General features: G+C 44.2%; 1 protein-coding gene across 1 annotated transcript; it reads right to left on the bottom strand.

The window, feature by feature from the left end:
• Nucleotides 1-687: 687 nt before the first annotated feature.
• Nucleotides 688-23,307, bottom strand: Nup50 (nucleoporin 50). Its single transcript, XM_027396166.2, has 8 exons — nucleotides 23,170-23,307; nucleotides 19,360-19,438; nucleotides 16,754-16,837; nucleotides 11,792-11,981; nucleotides 10,030-10,686; nucleotides 7,011-7,098; nucleotides 5,206-5,324; nucleotides 688-3,928 (listed from the first exon to the last, which is right to left on the bottom strand). Exons 2-8 carry the CDS (start codon nucleotides 19,426-19,428, stop codon nucleotides 3,726-3,728), a joined length of 1,410 nt encoding a protein of 469 aa, XP_027251967.1. The 5' UTR covers nucleotides 19,429-19,438; nucleotides 23,170-23,307; the 3' UTR covers nucleotides 688-3,725.

Genomic DNA, 23,307 nt, shown 5'->3' with positions numbered 1-23,307 from the left:
GTCACTGCCATTTCCTCCTAGGATGTGCTAACAGTTACTTCTTTCATGGCTGTACCTGGAATTCCAAGGAGGGAGCTTGCCAGCCAGTGGTGGTCAAGCACAGCTGTGCACCAGGTCATCTGTTCATATCCAATGGCTGGTAATAGTTGTGTGATTGTACAAAACCCACTAACCAAATCAAATCAAGACTGGGCCTTAATCTGATGTTCTGATTCAGTGGGATTAGGACGGGGACCCCAAAAGCTGTTCTAGAAAGTCTATGGGAACCACTGGCACTGGAAGCCCACACCACATTAGCCAGTCTCCCCAATGGTTCAGGTACAATCTTGCTCTTCAGGAAGCACCTGTCACTTACGGATCTCAGTTCAGAACCCTGGGGACAGCCTTCTGTTACTTTTTTGTTTTTTTCAACCAAGAAACTCCCAATACCTTAGATAATATTGTGTTCCTTAGGAAACTTCAGAATCTGAACACAGCTTCCAACACATCACTGAATGGACTAAAAGCCAGTGTTACTTCTGCAGAAGAAAGCTAGCAGCCGCCAGTCTGAGGCTGGTGACTGCCCAGCACAAGCTGTGCACCCCACTGTAATTCAATGCAGGCCCCTGGTGCTGACCACTACTGCCATGTGCTGCTTTTTCCATTCACCTGCCAAGAATATCACAGAAACAAAACTGTGTCAAACGCTGGTTTTAAACTTTCCATTTATTCACATTTCATGGATTGTTACACTTCCTTACAGGCTCATTCAAAAGCTCACACACACTGAGATTATACTGTCTGACAATTCAAGTATTTTAGCTTTAGGAAACAATTTCCTGATTAATGTAAAGAGCAAATTATTCCATGTGTTAAGAAGTCTTACATCCCCTTTACAACTCTGTCTACGTTAAGGACAGTCCTCAGTCTTGTGATTGCTTTTGGAGAGCACGTGGTGGCCCTGTGCAGAGCGTGGGGCTAGAGCTAGAAGATGCCCTGAAGAGGCAGACAGGTCATTTCCTTACAATCCCACTTCTAGAATGAGACTTGGTGTTAGTGGATAGTCTGCAGCCTCATTTTCAGAAATAGTAATAACAATGAACAAACTGGCAAGAACAGACTCCTTAACCTTCAAGAAAAGGTAGAGGAGGCTGTCAGGGAAAACCCTGACAACAAGGTTTTCCCTCTACGCCACAGCAGGTATTATTTTTTGGCACGCAGCATGTAAAAAATAGGATTTAGAACTGAAACTGTGAAAGAGAAATAAGCCCATCAGCAGTTGGACCTGTCACTAACAGCCACAGCGTGTGTGGTGTGGCTCTCCAAGGAAGACAGTGCAGGGCTGAAACTGTTGACTGGGAATGTGCGAAATCATGAGATACAGTGTGAGAAGGCCCAGGCTCAGCATCTACCTAGACACACCCTGACAACAAAGAACACACACTTCCTCAGACAAATAAAAGAAAGACATACTTTTCAAACCAAAGATAAAAACCTCAGTTCACATTAAACACACAATAGGCAAATTTCTAACATGTTAAAATGTAAATGAAGTTTAAGCCATGGGTTGGAACCAGCTACTAACACAGTTAAGGGAGAACAGAGCCCTCCAGGGGCCTCCCTGTGACAGACTTTCTAGTGATTCACACTCAGGTTAAGTGCAGAGTGCTGAGCTAGCTCCTAAAGCATAAAGACAAGACACACTGAGTTCGGTCACATCCCTCTCCCCTCCCTGTAATTTTCGTTGTGATAGTCTTAGCAGCAAACTTTGCTGGGAATGTTAGGAAAAGGAAAGCTACACCCACTACTTTACAATTAAAATGGGCTGGGACGTTTAGAAGGCAATCCAGTCACGACCTTTTTTGCTTTTACTCTTTTGGTAAATGTTCAAGGCATGGGCAGATGCTCACAGAGCCCCACCACCATAAATAGACAAGTTCCTGAAAGTACCCAAGAGTCTGACTAGTCAGCCTCATGGGCATGCGGCTACACGGTACTGTTCTGAAATGTGATCCCCTCATTTCATCTTTGGAAAGCTGGGCAAACCCAATATGAACAGGTCAGGGCCAGCAGTAACAGAAGCAGCAAGCAACTCACTTGCTAGAAACTAATTCTCAATGTTAAATGGCAAATAAATGCACAGCACCTCCTCAGGTCCACACCCAACAAAGCACAAGCACGCCACTCATGGATATATGCCAAAATGCTGAGCACAGAGCCCTATAACAAAGTGGTAACATTACCATCCCACCTCAACAAAAGTTAACCAGCTTGGGCTCAGGAGGCAGAGGCAGGTAGATCTGAGTTCTCAACCAGCCATGGCTACATAAGTAAAAGTGAACTAGGTTTCACTCCTACCCCCAACATTGCAGTTTTGAGGAAGAACTGTGCCATCATGTTTTGTGATTATGTATGGACTGAGCATACAAGTGTGCACCCCTGGGCACTGACCCTGAGCCTTCAGACAAGATCTGGTCCTAGTGTTGAATGGTTTGATGAGGACTAAGAGTGAAGCTTTAGTCATTCAATCTTTTTTTTTGGGGGGGGGGGTTACTATAGCTCAGGCTGCTTAGCTCTCACTGTCTTCCTGCCTCAGCCTCTCCAGCACTGGCATTGCAGGTGGGAACCATGACCAGCTAGGCATCAGATCTTGCATTTAATTGATGTCTGGTCTTCAGAAAATGAAGTGTTAGTAACCTCACCACTCTGACGTGACATGAATGGCCCATGCAGAACCATGGCTCTCTTCCAAACAGACACACTCAATATCTCATCCTTAAAAAAATAAAAATAAAAATGAGTTTTTCAGATGCCAAGTAACATGCTGCTGTCTGAAGCTACAGACCAAACTGTCGGCTTCCCACTCCCACACTCTTGCTTCTCATGAATGCATGGTTCCTGAGGACTCCATTCAGGCTGTGCCCGTAGGGCTCACCAGGGCAGCAACGGCCATGAGCACACATCCCTTTTCAGCACGGCTTCACTTTTATCTTAAAATAAAGGCTTGTTTGTGGTATAGAAATGATATAAAAAAGCTACCAAATTTGTGCTTCTAAAGTCCATTCTTCCTGACAGCCCCTTCCACATTAACTGAGAGGGTAAAATAAGAGCACCTCCTGGATAAAAATGACAAACCCAGTCTACATCGCCAGCTCCCCCACGAACCACTCATGTCCTTTTCATGAAAAGGCAGTTTTTGGATCAGTCAAGCAGCCCCAGGTCAAAGGCCAGCACCTGCCAAAAGGCTGACGCCCAACAGAGACACCCAACACAAACAATTCAGTGCAGTCACAGTGTGGTGGCATGGTGTTTGGCAGGAGTGCTAGTCATGGGTCAGACAAGCCCACAGGAGGGGAGCAAATGGGTGTCTTCTGGGGTGCCGTGGGACACTGCCATGGGGTCTCCCGAGGCAGGCAGGAAGGCGGAGCCCACACTGCCTGAAGGAGCCTTGGAGAGCTAACTGGTACCCTGATTGCAGTCCATTAAGAATCACTTAGGTTAGTTTACTCAATGAATCAACATTAAAAAATCTTCCCAAATTTTGACTTCAATGTATTTGTTTAGTCCTCAGGAAGGAGAAGAGCTGATACACCCAGAGGTTTTATTGGCCTTAATCTTCCTCATAGAAGTTCCCATTACCTAAAAGTTCTCAGAATGTCACAATAAGAAGAGGAAAGAATGTGACTAAGTTTAGGGTGCAGAGGGGAAGCAGCAATGTGGCAACATTCCTTGGTCAGCCTCAGTGCTCAGGCATCCTTTTTCTGCAGTAAAATCTTGTGTAACTCATCTGCATCCTCACCCGTCTTCACCCGAATCAGCATGGTGGCCGGGACTGTGGGCTGCTTTTCATCCAGTGGGGGATTGGGGACACAGACGATGAGGACATTGTTTTTCCCTGTTCGGGTGCACGGCATATTGGGTGGAATCAGAACATTCAGCAGTATGTTGCCTTTGAGTAAACAAAGGAAAATTAATTATCAAAACAACACATAAAAATATATAAAATAAATATCAAAACTGTAGAATTCTTTAAGAGGCTAAAGAGTCAACATTAAAGCAACTCTCAGTGTGTTAAAGGTTATAGCCACAAAGGCTTTCTTTATGCTGGAGAGGAGCCAGGGGTTGGCAGGCACTAAGGGAGATGTACACACCCCGAAGTCTCCAAGGCGGAGCCTTGTTCAGATTGTTACTGGCTAACCCTGACCTTTACCATTTCTTGGGACTTAAGGGGTCAGCAAAGGACAGTTTTTCTCACCAGACTTCCCCCTAGGCAAGAGTGACATTAGAGTGACACTGTCAAAGTCAAGTCATAGGAAAGAGAACCCTAGAAGTCTTGCAGTGATGCCTGGCAGTCTTCCACTACTGACCACACATCACAGGCCCACTGCTGTCAGAGCTATTCTTTTAATGGACTATTGCAAGGGTTGGCTGGAGTGGGGCAGAGGGGACAGCAGCGTGGTATTCTTGTTCTATAAACAAATGTTCTCTAGGGCTGGAGATGGCCCCATTGCTAAGCATGTAACACAAGGACCTGAATTCAAATCTTCAGAACCCATGTAAAAAATTAGGGACAGCAGTACATTCCTGTAACCCCACCTTAAAGAAGGGGTGGGGTGGGATGTAGGAGTGAGGGCTGTGGCACAAACAAGTGGATCCCTGACTTGCTGGCTGGCCAGCCAGCCAAGCTGATCAATAGCTTCAGGTTTAGTGAGATCCTATTCCAAAAATAAGGTAGAGATCAGCTAAAGAATGAGACCTAATAACCTTGGGCCTCCATGTACCAACTCCCCTCCCACAAAGACCCCCTTAAACTCTGCTCACCAAACCATCCCACATGCACGCTGCTCTTCTGCCACATTCCAACATACGGAAAGAAACCCTTTGCGGTACTTTTTTGTGCAGCTTTGGAGCCTATCCTGGCATTCCCTCTGGAGACCAGGCTGGCCTCGAACTCACAGAGATCCGCCTACCTCTGCCTCCTGAATGCTGGGATCAAAGGCGTGCACCACCAACGCCCGGCTCCACTATAGCTTTTAACAATACACCTACACTGTGTACACAATGTTCTTGATACTCAAATCACATCCATATTAGTAACCAGAATATAAATTTGACCTCATGATCACTATAAGACAAAACAAACCCCTATTATTGAGCTTCAAAATCCAAAGAACTGCAGGGTCAAGACAAAGCTCTCTGTATGAACCGTGATGGCTCTGTACCCACCTAGGTTGGTGTCTGCCCGCACCAAGAGCTGAGTCTTCTGATTGGCTGTGGGTTTTAAATGTAGGGTCCCCACACCCTTCTCTTTAAATTCATTGTCTTTCTTGTAAAATAGTTTACACCTGTGGGAAAAACAACAGACACGATCAGACACTCAACAAGAATGTTTGCTGACCATCTTCTGTGAATCAACTGCAGTGGGTGGGTAAGAGGATAATAAATCTTTACCAGATTGATGGTATCTACCTGGGTTCAAAAACCAGAGTAGGATAATCTAGTTAGATATTCTAGAATCTAACCCCACCCCCCATGCCTTTCTTTGTAGTGCTGGACATGGAATCCAGGATTGTGGGCACTGAGGCAAACTTTGCTAGTGAGGAACAATCACAGTCCCTTACAAACCCTTTAACACCTGAGACCATCTTTCCTCTCAGGTGACCCACTTCTTGCTGCCCTCTCAGGTGCCCTGGTCCTGAGTAGCAAAACAGACTGGCCCTTTAAGGACAGGCACAGACCAAGCAGTCTTGCATCTCCCTCACCCAGCTTTTCCCCTAATAATTTTTTTCAAATTCTCTTTAGGCCTTACATTTTTGATCCCCTAAGATATTGAGATAAATCTGGAATAAGGTGTGACTCTGGATAAAGTAGGGCACTGTTTTCCAAGCCTATATGTTAACAGAAGCCCCTAAAATACAGCTAGCACTCCAGGGGTGGGGGCAGGTGGGTCTTGAATTCAAAGTCAGCCAGAGCTGCACAATTAAACCCCAACTCAAAACAAACACAAACAACAAAAACCACAAAATTAAGCTGGACTGTAGTGGTGAACACCTTTAATCCCAGCACTAGGAGGAAGATGCAGGTGGATCTCTATGAGTTCAAGGCCAGCTTGGTCTACAGAGGGAGTCCCAGAGCTACACAGAGAAACCCTGTCTCGAAAAACAAAAAAAAACAAGCTTGCTCATTTGACTTGCTCCAATGAAGAAGCCCACACAACAAAACAAAACTGGAAAGTCAGGATCTTCCCTATGTGTCACTTGTATTATTAAAATTAAAATTGTTACTGCCCAAAAAGTTCTTGAAATAAAACAAGAACTCCATGGCCCATGGCATCTGCAACATAGGAAAGACTCTAATGTCTGTTATAAAAACATTACCGGAAGCTTCGTTTTCAGGATAAATGCTTCCCAGTAAATATCTCAGTACAATTAATTCCTAACAGAATTTAAATTTCCCTTCCAGCCTTGTTCACAGAGAGGCAGCTCAGACCAGCAGAGGAGAGGCAGGTTCATACATCCTTAACAGGAAGGAACAGCTGTGCCTAACTTTTTGGCTGTGGTTGCCCAGCCACAGAAAGGCCCACCCCATCCTAGGGACCACAGCCACCTCCATGTTTACAGCAGAAGGTGATTTTTTTTTTTTTTTTTTTTTTTTGTGAGAGAAGGAGAAAAAAGGAGAGCGAGAAGAAGGTCATGAAGTATGTTTCTAAAGCACTTCACGGGGAGAGAAGCAGCTCGCTTTACAGAGGAGCTAGGATGTGCCCAGCACATCTTTAGAATTGGCTTGTTTTAAAAATAAACAGGCCAAGCTGGGTGATGGTGGCACATGCCTTTAATGCCAGCACTGGGGAGGCAGAGGCCAGCCTGGTCTACAAAGTAAGTTTCACAACAGCCAGGACTACACAGAAACTCTTGTCTAGAAAAAAAACAAAAATAACCAAATAGGCCAATCATCCTTCCATGTTGCAGCTCAGTTGACTGGAGCCAGATCTGTGGGACACTTTCCCCTGCAACTCCCACAGGCCCACTCACTTTTTGGAGTAGAAAGCATCCTCCTCCTTCACTTCAGTAACTACCACCTTGGGTGGCTCATCATTCTCTTCTTCTTCATCGCCGCCACCTGTCACAGAAACAGCTAAGTTAGCAGAAGCCTGCTCCTCACCACCCTGAACATCACCCAGGAATACCCCACAGAAGCTGGTAAATATGACTGTGGACACCTTGCTGTTTTAGGGGAAGAGGTGCCAGCTGGATTTTATTTTGTGAAATTTTAAAATTATCTAGTGTGTATGTACATGTGTGTGTGTGCACATATGTGTACCGTGTGGAGGTCAGAGGGCAACTTGTGGAATTTGGCTCTTTCTTTCTACCATATGGCTTCCTGGAATCAAACTCAGGTCGTTAGGCCTAGAGGGAAGCACCTTTACCTGCTAAGTCATTTGCCAAACTTAAATATTTAACAGTAACATATTTCTCTATTATAAAGTAACATTCCATTTGTAGAAAGCTCTAGAATGAAAACCATTCTTGCTTATCACATTCATCAAAACACACTTAAATACAAAATTATACATATTCAGGGTGCCCAGTGGAGAATCAAAACCTAAAAAGGACACCCAACACCATCCCTGCCAATGCTCTTATGTCCAGAGCCACACTGTGCCCAGGGATAACCAGCATCAACAACGGCCAAAAGCACAAAAATGATTGTTTTTCAGGCCATGCTTTTCAGAGGAATTGCTCCAAAGCTTTGACTGAACTGCCACTACAGGGACTTGGCTCACTGGAAGGGGCAGGAAGGGCACATTCCTTCAACAGAGCCTCAGTTTCAAGGGGTACCCAAGACAATTCTGACAAACAGGAAGGAACCTCTCAAAGAAAAAGGCAGCTGTGTAAAACCTACCAGACTAAAGCAACACTAAGGACTTGGATCAAAAGACTGAACTAAGGTCCAGTATGAGAGAGAACTAGGGCCAGTAGGCTCTCCTGGCAAGCTTCAAAATGATTTCTTAGCTGAGGCTCCCAGGACTGGGGAAGGTGTTCCTGGAAGGCCAGACATTTGCTGTTTCAACAAATTCCAAGTCTTTCTGATAGTTAAGATGTAGTAACCACGAGATGGCAACAAAGGGCATGATATGCCTGCCTATGTTGGGAGACACTCTCCTCTTATTTAGAGGCAGAGGAGAAATAAAAGGGGGCCCCTTGGGGCTGGACAGATGGCTCAGAGGTTAAGAGCACTGGGTGTTCTTCCACAGGTCCTGAGTTCAATTTCCAGCAACCACAGGGTGGTGGCTCACAACTATCTATAATGAGATATAGTGCCCTCTTCTGGCATGTTGGCATACACACTGGTAGAACACTGTATGCATAATGATAAATCTCTTTCAAGGGTGGAGGGAAGGGGTGCTTATTGGACCATCTACCCGGAGTTCAGACAAGGAACAGTGGTGCTTGACCCAGGTAGGACAGCACAGTGTTTCAGTGGCAAACAGGCACACATACCCTGGAGAACATTAACATGCATGAGGACTGTGTTAGGGCCTACTCCAAGAGCAGAGGAAGCCAAGGGCTGGGACTGAAGGCCTAGATTTGACTTTACCCAAAGCTTAAGAACCACAGCAGAACTGTCACCCAGACAATGCAGCCTTCTGGAAGGAAGGCCACATCCATACCTGAGGGGAATGCTAGCTCTGTTCTCTGCTGCCAGGGAAAGTCTTAATTATAGCCTAAGCTATTATGTCATCCTCACCATTTTCTTTACTATCTGTTTCCTTGTATTGAGTTCCTTATATCTTTGTATTTATTATTTACATGTATGTGAGTCTGTGCACATGAGCGTGTAGGGGCCTGGAGAGGTCAGAAGAGCTCTGGAGCTAGAAACCAAACTTGGGTTCTATGGAAGAGCAAGGAGAGCTCTTAACAGCCCCACATTTTTATATCTTGGACATCAAGGCAATCAGCTGCTGAGCTTCCAGATGTCCCCTGTACGCCACAGGCATTTTCATGGCTGACTGTCCTCTTGGATGTCCAGAGGTTTTTAGGCATCATATAATTGTTTCCCTCATTTTACTTCTGCTGCAGCCTCAGGCAATTCAAAGTTGTTTTTCTTGGGTTTCCCCCCTCCTATAGACACGTTGTAGTGGATGGCAATTATTTATACCCAGAAATATTTAGCTATTGAAAACACTTAACTATTTGTGTCAAAAATTAGAAACTTGCTGGCTGTGGTGGTGGCACACAACTTCATTACCAGCACTTGGATGACAGAAGATGGAAGATCTCTTGGGCAGCCTAGTCTACATAGCAAGCTCAAGGACAGCCAGGGCTACATAGAGAAAAACAACAAAATAAGACATCTATTCCCTCGGCATCACTAGCCACAATGCAAGTATGCAACTACCCAGGCACAGGTAGTGGCTGCCACACTGCACAGTGCATCCCATCATTTTAGAAAGTTTTACTAGTTGGAACTAACTGGTCCTGAAGTGATATGCAGAATACACATGAGCACTGTGGGTACTAGTGTCTCAGAAGAAATCCTTCAACTGTGCCCATTGCTAAGACCTGACACACTGGGTATACAATAGTAGGGCCTTTCTTTCAGGATGGAGTGAGCCTCCTTTGTAGCAGGTGCTGGAGCATCTCATTTACAAACAAATCCCTATATACAATCAAATTCAAAAGGTACTCATGCTCAGGAAAATTATAAAAACAGTTTTTAATTTGCTTCTTCTATGTTCAACACCATGTGCCCTGTGCCTTTTCAGTTAGCATATTAGAACTTCAGCCTCTACTGCATACATCTCTAACACACCTTCACTGCCTGCCTGGTGACCCACCTCATACAGACAGAAGCTATGCTGCTGGTACACACCATGCCATCCCTCCCACAGAACCTCACCTCCACCTCATTCAGCACTTTTAACACCTATAAAACAGACCTTGCTCTATTTTAAGCATAAAGACTAAGCAACTGTGACACACACAGGAAGTGGAGCCCCTGCGATGGATGCTCTCATTAGACCTGCACAAATGTGAAACAGGTATTTACCTCTGCATTCACTGCTGCTGCCTCCTGCTTGACTTTCTGGTGCTTTAGCAGAAAACAGTGAAGAGGCTGCTTTACTTTGGGCAGCATCTTTACCGAATAAACTAGAGTTTCCAGGGGAGAATGAAAACCCAGTCAGGGAGCCAGAGCTTAATGAGCCCAAAACTGAGCTCTCAATTTTCTTGCCGAAATTAAACGAGGCACTTGTTGCTCCTTGTGTTGTGTCTGATTTCTTTTCTGCTGTAAACTCCTTTTCAGATGTGTCCTCTGCTTTGTTGCCATGAAACGAAAATGGTGACTCTTGCTGTAGTTTTGTTGAACTAAAAAGGGAGGGAGGCTGCATTCCAATTGATGCCCTGTCAGTCTGGCTCTCAGAACTGCTGCTGCCTCCATTCTCAAGCTGCTTCTCAATCGTCGCCAAGTATCTCTCATAGTCTTTAAAAATGGGCGTCAGGTCACAAAGTGGGTTTGTATTCACATGCTTCACTATCCAATCCCGGACAGAGCAGTTCAAGCCAGCCAACTGCTTGTGATAGGCACTCCCAGAGCAAACTGTACTGGACACAGGGCCAGAGGAGGACAGCTGATTGCTGCTATTACATTTGGGACTTGAAATCTTTTTATCCACCAAGGTAGTAGGGCCATTCACAGCAAAAGAACCTGAAAGTTAAAGTTCAAACACTTTAGAAGTGGTTTGATTACACCACCTAGGGGTTGGCTTGTTTTTACTGTTTTAACAGTCTTGCTATGTAGTCCAAGGCAAGCTGGAACTCACCATTCTGCTTCAGCTTCTTGAGCTGGGACAGCAGGTATGTGTGCCACCAGGCCCATCTACAACTAGGTTTTTGTACCACTACCCTCATGCTTGGCTTTCCCTGCTACTATTCACCAAGCTTGTGTTCATAAGCCAATGCTGAGGAATTGAGTACCTGGTGTATTCAGTCCATTCTGGTAGTAAGGACTAAAGAGGGAATGAGTGGTGCATGGCTACAGTCTGCTATGTGAAGTTAGAAGCAGGAGAATCAGGATTTCAAAGTCAGCCTCACTACACAGCTAAAGCCCAGCCTGGGCTCTTGCAGCTGAGCTATGTTAAGACCCATCTCAAAACAACAAACACTAAACAGCATACACTTTCAGAGCAGTCAGGATCATTTTTAGGGTTCAGCCCATGATCCTGTTCTCTATGTAAATCCCAGAAGTTGCTGACTAACTTATCCAAAACAGGATTGGGTATTCAGAATTTCCTGTTCAAACCTAGATTGGGCAACTGTGACCAAAGACAGTGTCACCCCAGTTTCCGATGGCCATCATGGTGGGAGGTACACAGAAGGGCTTTGATGTGCATGAACCAGGAAGGCAAACCCTAAGTCTACAAAAGTGCTTCCTGCTTGCCAATCAATTCAGGGACTCAGAGGGTAGGAACTTGACCCTGAAGTTACATAGCAAATAACTGGCAGAGCTGAGAACAGAATCGCTGTGTGCTGGTGCAGAGGTGTATTCTGGTGGCCCATTTGCTCCATGCATCCCAGGACACAGCACTCAAAATATGTCACCAGCTGGGTCTGGTAGCACACACCACAGTATCCTAGTATCCCAGTACAGAATCCCAATATTTGGAAGGTTGGAAGAGGAGGATGGAGTTCAAGGTCAGCCTGGACCACACAGAATGACCCTGTCAAAAAGAAAAAATAAACAAAAAACAACCTGGAAAGAGTTCTCTTTCAGCATCTATTTCAGAGGGGAATGTAGTGGGAGGGCTACTCACCAAAAGTTGCCTTGGGCTCCACTGCTGTCAGCTTTGTGCTGGAGAAGGATGTGGTACTGGCTGCGCTGTTTCCATTTGTCAGTCCTTCTAATGGCTTCCCTCCAGAGCCACCACCAAATCCAGAAAACCCTCCTCCTCCAGAAGGTGCAACCAAACCTTTAAAACCTTTAAAGGCTCCTCCACTATCAGACTGAAATATAAAGAAAGCATGCTTTAGGCAGGTAGACCTCCCATCACCAAGTAAGTGACAACGGCATCTTAGAAACAGCATAGGGTTCACTGCACCTAAGAGAAGCTACTGGCACAGCCCAGACAGAAGAGAGGGAAAGATGGTGCCTCTAAGTACAGCCATGTCACAGTTGTGTTCCTGAAACAGCCAGGAGAGAAGGTTGCAATTGCTAGATCTGTATTTAAAGGCACTGTATATATTCAAAGGCTACAAATTCATGTACCTGCCACTGAGCTCCAAAACAACTGAAAATATTCCCAATACAATTAAACCTCATGCAATGTACCTTTTCAAAGAACATCTTCTTTAGAAACACAAAATTAGATTAATTAAAAATATTTCACTGTTTACCTAATTTCTCAAGAACATTGGGGTTTCCAAGCTGTTCTAAGCCTACAGAAATCTGAGACCACACTGTAGATTCTAGCCTTTCTATTGGTTAGGCAATCCAGTGCAACACCTTGCTTTTCCTTGCTGTTTCCTGTCTTTAGAAAGCTCTTCCCTTGGTCAGCAGAGATACTGTGAAACTTATATTCCTTATAAAACTCTAGACACACACACACAATCTTATAGCCCCCTCACAAAAGAAAAACAGCAAAAGCATCATCCCCCAAAAGATGGATGTTATGTACAATCAAACATTTTCCAGGCAGGGGTGACACACAACATTAATCCCAGTACTCAGGATGCATGGGCAGGTGGATCTCTAAGTTCAAGGCCAGAGAAAGCCAGGACTATGCAGGCAAACTGTCTTAAAAAAAAAAAAAAAAAAAAAAAAAAAAAAAAAAAAAAAAAGAAAAGAAAAGAAAAGAAAAGAAAAAAAGAAAAAGAAAAAACTGTAACATACACCATATAACTTACAGACAAGCAGTGAAACTGTACAGGGCCTTTTGATTCTACACTGGATTTAAAAGTCACATAACATTTATTGATACTTTAGAAACGGCCAACAGTAAATTATTTCTAGCTAAATTTTAAGAGTAAATTTGACACATCCATTCCCCCCCCCCAATTAGAATCATTTAAGTGGTCTCCTCAACTCTCCCATATTCTCAGCAAAAGAGCCACCAAACAGGACAGTTTCATAGCCATCAGCCAGCCAATACTGAAGTAAGGCCATCCTTTTACTGAAGACTCATTCCTGCCCACTGTTCTTGGCAGCATGGTTCCCGGTAACTCAAGGCTACACAGGAAACATTCCTCTAAGAAAAACTTGGACGTGACCTTTACGCTAGTCAGTGCACTCTAAATACATACAGGAATATCACATGGAACCTTCTAAGAACCTGTTGCCTTACAAGTTTGTCTATGCTGTGAGTTACAAAGTACATTTAACCTGAGCATACCAACTTCTGTAATGTGAATTATTTTATTATTATGTGTATTATTCTATTACTTTTGACCTAAGCCAGGCAGTGGTGGTGCTCGCCTTTGATCCCAGCACTCAGGAGGCACGCAGACCTCTTGAGTTTTAGGCCAGCTGGATATATACAGTGAGTTCCAAGACAGCCAAGGATACCAAGAAACCCTGTCTTGAAACAAACAAACAAACAAAACCAAAAACTTCTGACAGTCGAACTGGAGAGATGGCTCAGTGGGTACCATGTTTGCTATAGAAGCACAATATAAACTCAGATCCAAGTTAAAAGTTGGGCATGGCAAAACGACTCTCCTACAAAATGGGAAAAGATCTTCACAACCCCATATCTGACAGAGGGCTGATCTCCAAAATATACAAAGAACTCAAGAAACTAGACATCAAACTACCACATAATCCAAAAATGGGGTACAGATCTAAACAGAGAATTCTCAACAGAACAGTGTCAAATAGTCAAAAGACACTAAGGAAATGTTCAACATCCTTAGTTACCTGGGAAATGCCAATCAAACCCACTCTGAGATTCCATCTTAACACCTGTCAGAATGGCTAAGATCAAAACACCAATGACAGCTTATGCTGGAGAGGATGTGGAGAAAGGGGAACACTCCTTCATTGCTGGTGGGAGTGCAAACTTGTACAGCTTCTGTAGAAATCAGTATGGCAATTTCTCAGAAAATTAGGAACCAACCTACCTCAAGACCCTGCATTACCACTTTTGGGCATATACCCAAAGGAGACACATTCACACCACAAGGGCATTTGCCCAACTATGTTCACAGCAGCATTATTTGTAATAGTCAGATCTTGGAAAGAGCCTAGATGCCTCTCAACTGAAGAATGGATAAAGAAAATGTGTGGGCTGGAGAGATAGCTCAGAGATTAAGAGCACTGATTGCTCTTCCAGAGGTCCTGAGTTCAATTCCCAGCACCCACATGGAGGCTCACAACCATCTATAATGAGATCTGGTGCCCTCTTCTGGCCTGCAGGCATGTATGCAGATAAAACACTATATATATAATAAATAATCTTAAAAAAAAGAAAATGTGGTATATTTACACAATGGAGTAATGCTCAGTACTAAGAAACAATGACATCCTAAAATCTGCAGGCAAACTAGAAAAAAAAAAAAAAAAACCAAGTGAGGTAATCAGACCCAGAAAGACAAATGTAGTATGTACTCACTCATAAATGGATACCAGATATAAAGAAAAAGATACCCAGCCTACAATCCACAACCCCAGAGAAGCTAGAACCCTCTTCCAGAAACAGATGGAAGCAGATGCAGAAATACACAACTAACCAATGGGCCAAGCTCCTGGAGTACAAGCAAAGTGAGGGAGGAGCGATAATATGAACAGTGGAGTCAAGACCATGATGGGGAAACCCACAGAATCAGCTGACCCAAGCTAGTGAGATATCACTGACTCTGGTCTGATAAATGGGGAACCTGCATAAGACGAACTAGACTCCCTTAATATAGGTGACAATGGTGTGGCTGGGGCAATATATGAGGCCATTGGCAGTGGGTCCAAGGTCTAACTCTAATGCACAAACTGACTTAGTGGAGCCCATTCTATATGGAAAGATACCTTGCTCAGCCTAGACACAGGGTGTGGTGGGTGGGGAGGTGCTTTGGTCCTGCCTCAAGGAGATAATGGGACATACTTAGTAGACTTCCTAGAGGCCTTACCCTCTCCAAAGAGCAGATGGGATATGGAGTGGGGGTAGTGGGGGGAGAGGAGGAAGGGGGAACTGGGATTGACTGTAAAAAATTAATATAGGCAATGAGTGCCTATATTCCCACCAACAGGCAGGGCCAAAAGACGCACAGTGACTTCACTGGCCAGCCAGCTTAGCTAATAGGTTCAGTAAGTGACTGTCTCAATCCATTAAGACAGAGGCTGGGAGATGGCTTAGCAGGTAGAGCATGTACCACACAAACACTGGGGACTGGAGTTAAGTTCCCACACCCATTAAATGTTGACTAGGTGGCCTGGCCATAATCCCAGTAAGTAGGAGGCAGACCCAGGGAATCTACATAGCACATTAGCTGGCTAGACTAGGCAAATCTGGGTTCAAGTGAGACTCTGCCTCAATATGTAATAGGGAGAGTCATGGAGCCCAGTGGCTACTTCTGGTGTCTACATGTGTACTGCACACACACCTGCACTATTACCGGGACCTGCTGCCATGGTGATGATGATTATGATGATGAAAGGTGGTAATAAGAGGACACCTGAGCCGGGCGTTGGTGGTGCACGCCTTTAATCCCAGCACTCGAGAGGCAGAGGCAGGTAGATCTCTGTGAGTTGGAGACCAGCCTGGTCTACAAGAGCTAGTTCCAGGATAGGCTCCAAAGCCACAGAGAAACCCTGTCTCGGAAAAAAAAAAACCAAAAAAAAAAAAAAAAGAGGACACCTGATGTTGACTTTTGGCCTCCACATGCATACACATGTAATTTATTCTGAAGTAGCCACAAAGGTTGATCTCCAAACAGCTTCTTCCTTGGGGCCATAGATTATAAGCCACTAAAGTCATGCTCCCAGGTCTAGAACCTATTTGAGGGGTGAGGATTTACAAGGGGGAAGAGTGCTGTAGTGATCACTGAACACTAGACACATGACTTTTGTTCCAGAGTCATTACTCAGTTACTTTTCTGAGCACAGGAATAAACCATGGAACATATATACTACCATATTATGGAACATACATATCAGCACATGAAATGCTTCTAGTGTAAGTGAGAGGACTCTCCTTTCCAACCCTCAGATTCCACCTTATACCACTTTTATACTGATACTAATTTTTCCTCTTCATGCTATCACTCAAATTTGTCATTACCTATCTTATTGTCTCAATTAGGAACAGCACAGATCTCATTATGTTTTCCAGCTTCTAAGATCTACACCAAGAAGCACTTTAAAAGGCATTGTGGGGCCGGGCGTTGGTGGCCCACGCCTTTAATCCCAGCACTCGGGAGGCAGAGGCAGGCGGATCTCTGTAAGTTCGAGGCCAGCCTGGTCTCCAGAGCGAGTGCCAGGATAGGCTCCAAAGCTACACAGAGAAACCCTGTCTCAAAAAACCAAAAAAAAAAAAAAAAAAAAAAAAGAAAAAAAAGAAAAGAAATGGTTCAGCAGGTAAAGGTGCCTGCCTTGTCACCAAACCTGATGGCCTGAACTTGATTCCCAGGGACCAGATGCTGGAGAGAACTGACTTATACAATTGTCCTGACCTCTATGTGTGCCATAGCATGCACACAAGCACCCTCCCCTGCCTCCAAACCATACACCGGGAGAGCATTAGAGTGAATGCAGTCAGTAAGACACCAAAGCTGCAGGAAGCAGCACTCACTTCAAATCCAACGTTCCTACGCTTTGCCTTCTTTATGGCTCTATTCTTCAAGACTTCCTCACTGGCCACTGAGAATGTTCCCACCTGCAAGAATGGACAAATCAGACAGCAGAAAGGTAAGGCCAAAAGAAGATTAAAGAAAAACATACATGCCAGAACAGACACATTTGGTATTTGATGAGCTTAAAAGAGTTGACTGTTAACACTTTAAGAAATAGCTCACATTTATTATCTACAGATTTCTGTAGATTCCAATTCCTGTCAGGCATCACGAACCTTCCAGAATCTACAAATCCAGGCTTCAAGGAATATGTGATTTCTGCAAAGATGAACAGCAATGAATCTTTGGTGCACTAATCATGGCTGGTTTCCTCAAACATCTTAGACATATGGTCTAAGACAAAAGCACTAATAATGTTACAGTAAAATTTATTGTCAACAAGACCAAACACCGGGCATTGGTGGTGCACGCCTGTAGTCCCAGCACTCGGGAGGCAGGGGCAGGCAGATCTCTGTGAGTTCGAAACCAGCCTGGTCCACAAGAGCTAGTTCCAGGACAGCCTCCAAAGCCACAGAGAAACCATGTCTCGAAAAACCAAAAAACAAAACAAAAACAAGACCAAAGAGCTAATTTCCAAAAGCTCATGACTGGTAGATAGAAAAGCCCATTCTGAACCAGGAGCCTCAACCTTACTACCACAATTTTCAAAAACATTAACTTGAAAGCCAGGCGGTAGTGGTACACCCCTTTAATCCCAGCACCGAGGACGCAAGAGGCAGGTGCATCTCTGTGATCCAGGCCAGCCTGGTCTACAGAGTGAGTTCCAGGACAGCCAGAGCTGTTACACAGAGAAACCCTGTCTGGAAAAACAAAGTTGATATAGATAGCATTAACATTTTTCTTTTGTAGAATAGGACCCTGCACAGGTGAAGCTTGAGCTCTAGCCCGGAGCTACAGCCTTCATCACTATTCTGGACAACAGTCCTGGTCCTGCACACCTTGTCCACTGTCTAACAGTGGACTAGGAGTATCAACTTGCTCAAGAGATCTAGAAATGGAAATATTTCCCCACAGGAGACAACTTAATTTTGCTGGCAAAGAAACTACAACACTGGCTGGGCGGCGGTGGCACACGCCTTTAATCCCAACACCTGGGAGGCAGAGGCAGGTGGATCTCTATGAGTTGGAGACCAGCCTGGTCTAACAGATACCTAGTCACAAATGACCCCAGTCATCAAGTAATCTTCCAGTGTGATGAATGTGCTGAAGGGCTTTGGTTATATTTCATCTATTCTCTTACCTATAAAGCTAGAACTAAATATTTCCTGTGTAAAGTTCTCATCCAGCCAGGTGTACCAGCTCCAACTGATAGCCGATATATATAAAAGACAGCTCAAGGTCAGCCTGAATTACAAATTGATACCATCTCAAAAACAAAACTACTCTTATCTTTCAGGTATTTCGGATCATGCTAATCCAGAACAAGGACCCTCATACCTAGAACAAGGACCATTTGGCTACACTTGTCCAATTAAATGTAACTGATTTCCATAATCACTTCAGTAGAACCTGTCTGAGTTCTTTCACTCTTGGACACTTTAGTGTCAAAGCAAACAATTATATGGCAGTCTAGATCTTGTCCCACTCCAGGACTATGCTTAAGATCAAGGCGGGAGGGGGGGGAGGGGGGGGAGATCCATGACCAAAGACACAAAAGACCAAATCAGTTAAATGCCCTGTAAAAACATTAACACACCAGTGGTTTGGTTTCCCTAAACATATCAGCATGCATATCAGTACCAAATAGAAAGACAGCAGCCTATGAATAAAGCTGCAAAACACTTTTTATTCCCTGATACCTTCTTCCCTTACCACTATGTGCTACAGACCTGGAGTTAGCTTTGCTACAGATTTCCTTAGTGAACTGGACTAGGAGTATCAACTTGCTCAAGAGATCTAGAAATGGAAATATTTCCCCACAGGAGACAACTTAATTTTGCTGGCAAAGAAACTACAACACTGGCCGGGCGGCGGTGGCACACGCCTTTAATCCCAACACCTGGGAGGCAGAGGCAGGTGGATCTCTATGAGTTGGAGACCAGCCTGGTCTACAATAGCTAGTTCCAGGGCAGCTCCAAAGCCACAGAGAAACCCTGTCTCGAAAAACCAAAAAAAAAAAAGAAACAACACTGATGTAAAGTCTATTCCAATCAGTGCAAATGCTAAGGTGCAGGTCTAAGAGCAAACAGCAGGGCCTGGGAAGCACTGGAGTTATGGGGACTGTGGAGAACTGCAGCCTGCTAATTCCATGACTAGCTCCCTCAACTTGCCTTCTAGTGATGACCAAAACACTCAAACCACAGTAGAGGAAGCTGTAAATGTGTTAAGTCTGCAGGAAGGTGTGTCAACACACTCATCAGGAGCACTCACTAGTAGAAAAGCTATTCACATATGACGAACAATCTTCTACAGTAAATGTACATAGCTCACAAGGAAGCATCTGCTCTCCTACTCTAAGGTTTAAAGTCTACTGTATTCTTCAGGAGGAACACAACATGAGTTTTAATGCAGACAGCAAGAAACCACAAAGAGAACTGCTCTGTACCTCTTCAGCTTCATCTTCTTGATCCCAATTCCTATCTGTTAATTCCTTCTCAGCAATTCTTTTGGCCATTTTTGTGAACCTAGAATACAGAAAATAGAAATAAAATGTTTGCTTTTCTGCACCAAGATAGCTCTTACAAATAAATTTTCTGTTGCAGTCTTCATTTATTTTGTAATAAAATCACAAAATAGAGAAATTTAAGAAAAAGCAGTTAGCGGGTTTAAATAAGTGAGATATACTTAGAAGACTTTGCTCAAAGGGAAGGAAATACAGTAGGAAATTAAGGAAAACACGGAGTTCAGCAAAGTTAATATTACTTTTTTAATTAATTTTTTTTTTTACATGTAACTTAAGAAATCTAGTCCAGCATAGGATCTGGTAAGCATGCTCCTGATGCCAGTGAAAACTGCTTCAGTGAGGCTTTACAATGGGCTGGGGGACTCCAGTGGCACATATTCAATTACTATTTAAAAAGGCAGGCACAGATACCTGAGGAACACTGGCACTCTTTCTAAATAAGAAGCCATTCAGAAATATTAAATATCTATTTATCTTTCAAAATCTACAATATTTACATAGTATATTGTACATACAGTAAAGCCCTTAAGTCAATACAAATATCCTTGACATAAACAAAACATTTTCAATATTTAAAATTTAAAGATGACTCATAAGTTGTTTATTTTATTTTATTTTTTTGGTTTTTCGAGACGGTTTCTCTGTGGCTTTGGAGGCTGTCCTGGAACTAGCTTGTGTAGACCAGGCTGGTCTCGAACTCACAGAGATCTGCCTGCCTCTGCCTACCAAGTGCTGAGATTAAAGGCACCACCGCCCGGCCATAAGTTTATTCTTGGGTAAGGATTTTAATAATTTAAAAAGTATTGGAAATACTTTTGCAACATGAGTTCTTTCCTTAAGGCTACAATTGATAGAAATGTCTAATTGACATTTAACTGCCCTGAGTTACATGTTTTGTAAAGTTAATACATTACTTACAAATTCAAAATCTTTATTGCTATGGATGCTTCAAAAGTACCTCCCAGGGCTGGAGATGGCAGATAAGGGAGTGCACTACTATTGCAGAGGACAAGTGTTTGATTCAAGTACCCACCAGAAGCTCACAAGCTGAGCAAGCACACACCCACCCAAACAATAAATCCATAATAATGATGCTAATAATAATAGTACAGTGCCAGGGATGGTGGCACACATCTTTATCCCCAGGATTACAGGTAGATAGGTGGATCTCTGTGAGTTCTAGGTCAGGCTGGTCTACAAAGCTAGTTACAGGACAGCCAGGGCTACACAGAGAAACCTTGTCTCAAATAAATAAATATTTAAAGAAGATGAAAGCTTTGCTTTTTTAGAAATAGCAACAACAGGGGCTGAAGAGACAGCTCAGCAGTAAAGAGCCCATACTACTCTTGCAGAGGACCTAAGTTCTGTTCCTGGCACCCATGTCCAGCAGGTTACATGCCTGAAACTCCAGCCACAGGGGATCCAGTGCCCTCTTCTAGACACGGACACACACACACACACACACACACACACACACACACACACACACACACACACACACACACACACACACACACACACCAGCCACATGAGATCTGACTGATGGCTTTGTTCTAAGCTTTGTTTGGATTCTTCAGACCCTCAGCAGCAAAACCAGCAGCAGAGCACTGTCTGAGATGACAGTATCTCTCAGGACTCTTTCCTGATACTTTCTACATTCACTTGTTCTCAGCACAGCAACCCAGCAGTGGGCATCCTACAACAGGCACTAGATACCATCTTACCCATCATCTAATGCTCTGCAGCAGATTAGCAATTACAGAGTAAGTTTCAAATCACAGAATCCCAAAGCCCTCCACAAGCTGATGTGAAGGAGGGGCTCCAGCTTTTACTATATCCCAATCTTTTACATTTCTCTTTCAGGTACTTTTCTCCTGATTACAGAATGAATGATTTTAAAACTGAAGATTCTAAAATATACAATATGAACGCTAATAACACCAGCAACGGGGAATCCTCTCTTTTAACTCCTCCCCACAAACGTTGCAAAGTTGACCTTACTAGAAATAACATTCTTTGGGGCTAGAGAGATGGCTCAGCTGTTAAGAACACTAGCTGCTCTTCCAGAGGACCTGGGTTCAATTCCCAGTACCCACATGGCAGTTTGTAACTGTCTATATCTATAGTTCCAGGGATCTGACACCATCATACCTATGCACATAAAATAAAGTTAAATAAATTATTTTTTTAAAAAAAATAGCATTCTTCATAGAACTCTTCATGGGTAAGGTCTCTGGATCTATGCGTTAATTTTTCTAATCATTACCTAACATCAACACTAGAGGGCAGAAGAGGCATGCAGTGGACCGGTTATAGTCACTTATGAGGACAAAAGGGATGGTAGGACACTCAAATAAAATACAAAGTAAAACTTTGACATCTAACTCATACTTGAAACGAAAGAGTAACTGCCATAATAAAACACATGAATGAAGCTGATGCCATTTCAATTTTATTCAGTCAGAAAAACCACAAGGGAAGAATTTTAGTTTGGTTTACTGATGACTCCAAATGTCCCAAACCTACTTGACTCATAGATAACTATTGCTGAATCAGTGATCTGAGGCATTACATATTTGAGAAAAATACTACAAGATGCTAATACTAGCATCCAGGACAAGTTGAGAGATGCCAGGCAAGTGAGTTTGGCGAATGCTTCCTCATCTGTGGGAATGGAAAGAGTGCGATAACTAAGTTTAAGATAAAAAGCATAGCTAAGAATGGTCCCTAGAACAGAGGAAATGCTCTGTAAATATTAAATAAACAAATTTGGTTCAAAATAAATACAATTTTTACTCCCAAACTCAAAAGTCGTAGTGTTGGAAAACTAACTCGAACGATAAGCTCAAACACGTTTCACCAACCGGGGTGATGACAATGGAGAGGCTGAGGCAGAATGACAAGACAGATACAGCAAAACATCACCTTTAAAAACAAAGTTACCAAATACCTACTTATTCCATATTTCCTCTTTTGGAAAGACATCTTTGTGAAGTACTTGGAACAAGGCCTGGAGCTAAAGACTTCTTTGCCAGCTATTATTAAGCTGTTATTATTAAGGCTTTTTTTTTCCTTGTGTAGTGTTGGGGATAGAACTGTATGTGTATGTGCTACGCCCAGTCCTCTACCAACGTGTTACGGGGGGGGGGGTTAGTTAATCCCCTCAACAAATGAAGTTACCCGGAAGAGTTTGCCAAATGTCTGCGTTTGCGGGTAAAATGGCACCAAGTTATGAAATGTTTTCTAAATATAAAGTGCTGTAGTGGTTAGGAGAAACGCATTATTCGTGAACGATCGCTTCCTGCAGTGAGTGTGGGCACCGGGTACAGTCCTGCTCTCTTAAGAGATGAACTTCACACGGAAAACCGCTTCGGCTAGCCTCGATAGCGAGAAGCAGATCGAGGTCACTGAAACGCCCCGGAAAGCCCAAACCACAAAACCGGCTCCAGACGAACCCGGGAGACCAACGGCCAGGGGACACGGTGAGTGCAAGCAGGGCCAGCCAGGGGGACGACGTAGGAGGCATGAAGGCCAGAGGTGGGCCAAGGGAGCCCTGCCGTCACCGCCGCCTACCTCCGCCCGGGCCGAGGCCCGAGCCCCGCCGAGCCTTCCTCCTCCGGCCAGCCGCGGTTCGCAGGGCAGGCCAGACCCGGCTTCACAAACAGCCGGCCGCGTCGCCAAAGGCCGCCGCCGCCCCGCCCTCCCGGCCCTCCCGGCTCTCCAGGCCCTCACCTCCCGGGCGGCCGCCGAAGATCGCGCTAGGTCCCGGGCGCCACTGCGAACAGGTCCGAGGCTGCGGTCGCGGCCGCTGGGAGCTTCCGGTGCGCTGAGCGCCTCCAAGGACTTCGTGATTGGCAGGCCTCGGGAGCT

The sequence above is a fragment of the Cricetulus griseus genome, chromosome 2 (genome assembly GCF_003668045.3).
Source record: "Cricetulus griseus strain 17A/GY chromosome 2, alternate assembly CriGri-PICRH-1.0, whole genome shotgun sequence".
Lineage (NCBI taxonomy): Eukaryota > Metazoa > Chordata > Mammalia > Rodentia > Cricetidae > Cricetulus > Cricetulus griseus.
The sequence above is the reverse complement of the archived record's forward strand: the minus strand, read 5'-3'. Positions and strand labels throughout refer to the sequence as shown.

Bases quoted from the DNA above. Each gene is read 5' to 3' on its own strand.
- Nup50 (XM_027396166.2), bottom strand. From the start codon at position 19,428: ATGGCCAAAAGAATTGCTGAGAAGGAATTAACAGATAGGAATTGGGAT. The intron at 16,838-19,359 runs GTACAGAGCAGT...CCATTCTTGCAG, and splicing joins AAGAAGATGAAGCTGAAGAG to GTGGGAACATTCTCAGTGGC. The intron at 10,687-11,791 runs GTGAGTAGCCCT...TTTAACTTTCAG, and splicing joins GGAGCCCAAGGCAACTTTTG to GTTCTTTTGCTGTGAATGGC.